Here is a 7,544-nt window from a genome sequence, read left to right on the forward strand (position 1 = left end):
ACGATGGCTTGGAGTACCATACTCCCGTTTGCTTGGGGAGACGTGGCTCCATACCTAATAAATATAAAGGATTGTAATAGCTTCAGTATTCAAGGTCGATGACTTAATAATGTTTTTTTTTTTTTTAAGTGAGAAGAGGCATTATTCCACTAGTGCGAACATTGGAGTTAGTTATGCGAGATTTGGGCCCATCATGAGGAAGTATAAGGATCTCGGTCTTCAGCACTGCGCTCTAAATGATGGTCATAACAAGACCCTGTTGGTGATTCTGCTATGTCCTTTCCTACAAAGAAACACTTCTTGTAAGATGTAACAAGGTTTTTATTTGAGATTGCCAATGTGATATGAGAGGAGCCACTTCATTCGCAGAGTCTGGGATTGGCCAAGCAGTGAGGTCCTTGACTTTTTTTTTTTTTTTTGACGATAATGGGAGGATTAAAGCACCCAGATTTTATTAAGTTGGTAGAGAAGTTTTTTACAGAGTATGGACAAAGGTTCTTAACTATAACTATACCTTTTTTTTTTTTTTGTCGCCGACCGATACAGCACTCGATACCAGTTCAGCAATTCTTGTTCCATCCACAGCAATGCCATAAAACAGGCAAGCATTATATGAATAGCGTCCATGATGCTGACTTGAAGATCAAGAAATTCACGTTCCTGTGTTGTATGGCTCCAACACCTGAAAGTTGATTGCATCACAACCATACAAGAACTGGAAAAAAAAAACCTTTTATGGAGCGAAATGTAAGTTAACATACCCAAAACTGTGTTTGCATTTTGCTGAGATCAACCAGTTATCAGAGGATGTATCTTTGAAAAAAAAAATATTCTTTTCTCTAATTGAAATTTGAGTAAGATTTATTAAATATATAACAATATAAGAGATAAGGATATATAAAACCATCAGACCCAGTATTTGAAGTGCTAGAAGTGGCCAGGAAGACGGCCTCCATAACATCTTACAACCATGAATAATCATTAAGAGATATCATGATTCTAAAGACTTCCTTTTTTGGTAGCAACAATAGACTTCCTTTGCCACTCTCTGTCATTCCCCTTTTTGTGCCCACGGACAATGAATAGGATGTTTCTGAAGCAAGCCTTCTTGAGGCTCACCATCATGGCAAGCAGCTTAACAACATATGATGGTTTGAGATTGAATGCAGGTTCTTCGCCTATGCAGCGCCAGTTCTGAAATATGTTTGCTTATGATTGCATTGCACAGGATATAGCACTGCTTGAAAATCTGATATATGAGCCCTTTCTGCACCAATCTCACAGTATATCCACATGAGTAAGCATTTCTTTGGAAGAATTCTTCTTGTCCAATTCATAACGTGTCATACACATGGGATGCCAGCTTCAAGAACTGCTTATTTCTTTGCCATTGGTTGCAGCGCACAAGGCCTTCCACACTGGAACCAACATTTTCACAGGTGGTTGCAATTCCTGCAGGTTTAATTAAAGCTCTTTAAAAGTTACAAAATATCCCAAGAAAGCTTGATGTATGAAATCGATCATGCATGGTAAGAGAGAACCATGATTTACCTGGAAAACTAGCAAAAGATTCTCTTCACCACGCAACATCAAAGCCAAACTCCAGTAACAAGTTACAGGGGTCACGCATTCATTTAACACTGGTCTCAGAATCTTCCCTATGGGGACAAAGCGGTGGATGACTCTCCCACTTAATCAAGGGCGAAGAAGAAAAAAAGAGAGAGATACATGTTAGAAAACCATATAAAGAGAGGTGTCTGTAAATGCTGCAGATGGTCGTAGACTAAAAAATAGAGCTAGCATGCATAGGACCAGGTGCTGATTCAAAGGAAAAAATTCTTAATGTAGACCTAGAGAAACAGGGCAAGTGACATCATGGCCACATATCCTTGCTATTGTCCCATAATAGAAGTCAATAACAACATATAGATGTTACCCTACTGGTAGCTTTAGAAATGGACACTTAAGAATGGAAGAAACAGGAATTTTCTCATCTCTGATGACACGGATAGAATAAGTATTTAATGCAAGCACTTCCATGTTTTGTAGCAAAAAAGATGTGGACATTATATTTTATTCAGCTAAACAAAGCATTATAATTAATGTAGGACAAATGAGATTCAAACAAACAGTGGACAGAGCTGCAGTTAATCTCTATAAGCTCGACCAGATTTAGATTAAATCCATAAATATATTTATTTCACCTATCATCAAACTAAAAGGATGTTAAAATGGAGATGTGCCTCCTTATATATATATACAAAAAAGTATAGGAGAATGAAAATTAAATAAAAGTAAATATTTACTATCTATTTAGTCAGTCTAGAGAAAAACCATAGGGGAGCTCCATATGTTGCTGAAATTAAATCTCATTATCATCTTTTAGGGTATATCATGCATTCACACCAAAGCATAGCATTCAATTTAACAATAGGTCAATCACTAATTTTCAACAAGAAATGCAGCAACTTGTAAAAAGAGTAAAATTCTTTAAAGCGGAGACGTATTAGTTGGGAAAATATAACCTGATTGAAACAAAAATGCCTCCATAGGCCAAGATCAATCTCCTAGGACCTTTAACCCACAAGTGGGTAGAACAAACCATAAGTGGAAGGATAGGAATCCTATAAAAAAGTGCTATATGAATCAAGAATTCCTAAACCAACTTTGCTTTCTTACCAGCCATAGAATGATTGCAATTATCAAAATATTCTTTAGAAGTAAAAAGTGTGGAAGATGTACATATTATAAAACACATTTTCAATCAAAGCGTTGAAATTGAAAGAAAAGTATCCATCCAATACCTATAAAGATTAGAAGAAGGAAAGAGAAGGCTAAAGTAAGATAAAGCAATTAATATGCAAAGTTCAACAACATTACAAATTACCTCCAAAAATGAGTTTCAAGTTGCACTCCAAATGTTGGCATAATCACCACAGACTCTGCATGAATCAAACAAACTCTCAGAATCATTTAAAGGGATTTGCAATAGAAAAATTTATATTGTTTCATCTGTTATAACTAAAGGATAATAACCAAAAATGAACATCCAATGATACAAAACGTAGACAGCCAACAGTAATTACAGGGCAAGTTGATATAGTCGCCACAGTACCTGATATAATAAAGAAGAACGTATCAAATTAACCAATTCTAGCTTCTATTCATGCTCAGTTAATTCAAAAAGGGGTGTGATGCAAAGGATACAGTGAGAAGACTTGTTCTGCAAAGCAACCATGAGAAGGTTTCCGTATCTCACCTTTTTTAACAGGTTTGTACTGCAGACATTTGGCAAAGAGAACACCAACAAAAATAATCCAAAAAGAGCTGGTAGACAATTCTTCCTGTTAATTAGAAGTCATGTTATACATTGGCATCACAGGCAATGACAGCTACATTATACTCGCACGCATGAAACCATGCCTTTAGAAGACTAAATTTATCTTGGTATCCTACAATGACAATACCAATCATAGGGCACCAGCCACATAGTTGTATGGAAAATGTGAGAGTACAAAATGCTGTAGGATATTAGAAAATAATAAAACAAAAAGGCAAAAGAGTAATTACAAGATACCTTCACCAGCAACGAGTAACAGGTATTAGCAAGAAACACGAGATTGCCCACATATGATAATATAACCCGTGTTTTGCTCTTCTTCATAAAGATATCATGAACATCAATAGCTTGAGAAGGACCCTTTTGGTTATGATGACTATAACTATATTTTTTATGAGAAAACGAGCCCCGATGCATGCTATATCAGTCAATATGGATCTGGAGTAGGCTACCTCTAGCTTAAATAGATACCAAGAGGGAAAACCTGCAAAAGATTAAGACAGGTTAAAACTTATATAACATAAATACTTGTCCCATCAAAGCTTCCGTTAAATTCCTGAATATAAAATGCAATGATACTTCCAGGATAGGATATGCTTGGAAAAAATACTTCACATTTCAGAAATAGTAGAATTATCTGAAGAGTGTGTGTGTGTGTGTGTGCATAAGAAATACATGCATACAAGTTACAGATATCTCATAAGTATATCTTATTATAGGAAAGTAGATATATAAAGATAACATTCAAAGCATGAATGCAATAATTTTCTTAAGAAAAAAAAGGTTTACAAAATTGGCATCCCAATATATGTGTCAGTTTGCATTAAATAGATGTTACTTGTACAAAATTGGCATCCCAAAAGATAATACTAGATAAGACTTGTCACATGGCATTGTCATGTCATAAAGGTGATGCAGGGATTACCATAAATACAATATCAGCATCCATGATTGTCAGAGATAACCAGTGACAGCATTTCTTGTATATATTATAAAATAAGTCATTTTGATGGCATAGAAACATTGGGCAAATTCTAAAAAAGCAGGTATAGGAAGAAGAGAACTATCTTTAACAGGTCTTCAGAAGCTTGCATCTTGGCACACAGTTAACATTGAAATGGACAACCCAAAGATGTAATTTACTAAACATAAATTCCAAAAGGGAAATTAGGCCCTTTTTTAAATTGTCCTACTTGAATGTTGCTAGGGGTAGGTTTTGATAAGCAATTAATGAATTAAACTTGAAGCGTACATCTAGTTTATTTATCACTAAAGTTCCTTCTTAAATTGAAAATGTGTCTTCAGATAATTGTTGAAATCATGGTTTCACATTTGACATGTCTGATGCAGACATCTCTCAAGAAACATACCTATGAAACCCAACATAAGCAGCTGAAATTTTAGAGAATAGTGAATCATTTCTTCATATCTAATGAAGATACCAACCACTTATGACCGCAGAAGAACAAGTTGAGTTCAACCACAAGCTTAAAAATGCCAACCATTAGCACAGGAAAAGTTCTGTGTTTGCATTTGTGCATGCATCTTTGACCATCAAAAGAAGCTTGTATTCACTCAACCTTATAAATCTCCAAGCAACTGGCTGTTCAGTTTTCTACAAACAAGCTTTCCAAGACAAAAGCCTTTCCACATTGACTCCTCCAACGAAAGCACACCATTGTCAACATGCCTTATACTGCAAGCTCCATTGCAATATACTCATAGACCTCCTTACCAGAAAAATAACCACGCTCTTGCATCTCCTCTCAGATCTTCAGCCTCATAAGTAAAAGCTTATAAGCTTTCAGCGAACCCACATCCCACTTTTCAGCATGAGGAGATCCAGAACTACACAAAGGCTCAACAAATGAAGTAATCATCCCGGCACCAGCAAAACTCCTAAACACAACACCTCATCAAACATTTCAAGAGCAACTGTCACTCTTCAAACTTTCAGAAACGAATTCGTCAAATTGTTAAAAAGTATCAATGTTCAGCAAACAGTTCTTTTTGGACATATCCTTATAATATTCAAAGCACTTCTCTGAATCTCCAACTGAAATAAAATCAGAAACCAGAGTATTGTAATTCACAAGATCAGGAATCCAGCCTTTCTCCTCCATCTTCTAAGAGACATTAACAGAATCATCTATCCAGCCATCATTTCCTAATTCCTCGATACAGTGACCCCATGTAACAGGATCAGGGCTCAACCAATCAGTCATCATCGCAGCCCCAATAACTCTCCGCCTCGTCAACTTAATCAACGATTGCACTATCTGACATGTTATGAATGGGTAATTTCCTTTGATTGTGTTAAATAAAGAGCCTGCAGGCTTGACACGAGACCAACGCCAGAGACTTCAACAAAATATCGAGGGACTCCAAATCACACTAGCCCCAGCCTCTTCCAATCTTTTTTAAAAATTGAATTGCTTGGAAAACTTGACCAGCCCTTACGAAGCTATCCATTAGGATCTCCAAAGTTTCTGATTTGACTTCTATCCTATTGTTCTTCATCCAGAACAATATTTCTTCCAGAAACCAAAAAAAGATTCCTTGCTCCCAAAGTTGGCATTACCATCAATGCACCACCTAAATTTCCCCTACTCACTACATACGCAAAGATTTCCTCTCCGCTGCACCCCTCCAAGCGAGAAGAGACGATCGAAAACACGAATTTGCGTCAATTCTTCAGCTAGTTTCTCAGTAAAAGGGCGAGGATTCAAGGGTTTAGAATCGACAGAGAAGAGATCGGAGAGCTCTTCGTCGAAGAATCGCTCGGATGGCGCGGTGGCCGTTTCCGGTGGGTCTAAGACGGTTATAGGGCACTCAAAAGGGTCGTCGAGGAGATCTATGGAGAGAAAACGAGGGAAGGAAGATGGAGAGAAGGGAAGAGAAGGTACCTGGTTCCATGGAGGGAGCGGAGAAAACCTAGAAATCCTAGGGCTCGACACGCCATCGGAGGCGAGGAAGAGAGATCGATCGCAGTCCTTTCTTCGCCGAAGCGCCAGATCGTCCAACCGCGTTGTGGTTTATCGCTGGAGATTGCCCCGACCCATACAGATGCGAATATTAACATATTGTAGGGCTTATATGTAAAAATGCCCGAATTACGCCGGTTCGGTTCGGCCCCTTCGGTAACTTACTGTTGCCGGAACAAGTTCAATTAAAGTTTAAGCACTTTATTTACGAAAATTCCTAAATAGTGTAATATTACATGGAACTCCTCGTGCAAATTTTATGTGTAATTTTTTCGTCTTGACAGTTTTACATATACGTTCCTATATAATGAAAATATATCCGAGCAAACGTGTAAAATTTATGGCAGTCCCAGCAGGAAGCGGGCACCGACTGGATAAACAATTTTACATCCATCTCCCTATGCAATGTAAACGTTAAATTTCTGTCCAATCTGAAATATGATCTAATCCTGGCACTCCCAATAATGAGGCTAATTCAAATGTAGTTTAGACCTTCTATACGGGCAACTCCCAAGTGATGTAAATGTTAAATTCTTTTGTTAACTATTGCTTCCTTAAAAAGAATATTGATTTGCCATGGTTGTTAATTGTAATATGTTCTAGATTTATAAATATTTGGAATTTTTTTTATCATAAGATGCATTTGAATATATTGTATCATTACCTTTGGTAGTTTCAACTTCTATTATTCATTATTGTGTTGAATAAATTGTTTGTTTTTGTTGTTTCTAGAAAAACATTTAAGTAGTGCCAACCTAATCTTGCTTGAGTGGGATTAGGTGGGTTCCAGCATTATTTGGTTCAGTTCTAATTTCAAAAATTAAGAACCAATTGAGATTGGGTTGGTCCTGGGTTTGCTTCCGGCCTAAATCAATGTGATCCATACGCAACCCTAGATTCTTCTACCATGACAAATTGTTATTGCTCAAACTATGGTTCACAACTCTCTACAGTTCCTCTTTATATGTCTACGGATTCATCTATCCTTCAAACAAAATGTCTCCATCATTTAGCATTTGCTTGAGAAGGGCAAAGAAACAGGACAAATGCTTTGGCCAAGAGTGAGCTTGTATCGATAAAGTTACATAAATAAGTTAAGGTAAAAAAAGACAACCTCTGTTATGCTTTCCCTCACGTACACACATAGGACTGATTCAAGACAAATAAGTACTCATAATGGATGTGCACAAGCCCATCAACCAGTAAGATGTCTGAGATTA

At 37.0% G+C, this 7,544-nt stretch overlaps 1 protein-coding gene across 1 annotated transcript; it reads right to left on the reverse strand.

Moving 5' to 3' along the window:
* Positions 1-814: 814 nt before the first annotated feature.
* LOC103721509 lies at positions 815-6,403 on the reverse strand. Its single transcript, XM_008811760.4, has 6 exons — positions 6,247-6,403; positions 3,578-3,824; positions 3,260-3,344; positions 2,888-2,942; positions 1,552-1,690; positions 815-1,452 (listed from the first exon to the last, which is right to left on the reverse strand). The coding sequence occupies exons 2-6, from the start codon at positions 3,755-3,757 to the stop codon at positions 1,366-1,368; spliced, it is 546 nt and encodes a 181-aa protein (XP_008809982.2). The 5' UTR covers positions 3,758-3,824; positions 6,247-6,403; the 3' UTR covers positions 815-1,365.
* Between the last annotated feature and the right edge of the window lie 1,141 nt (positions 6,404-7,544).

Source organism: Phoenix dactylifera, chromosome 13 (assembly GCF_009389715.1).
Source record: "Phoenix dactylifera cultivar Barhee BC4 chromosome 13, palm_55x_up_171113_PBpolish2nd_filt_p, whole genome shotgun sequence".
In the NCBI taxonomy this organism is placed as follows: Eukaryota; Viridiplantae; Streptophyta; class Magnoliopsida; order Arecales; family Arecaceae; genus Phoenix; species Phoenix dactylifera.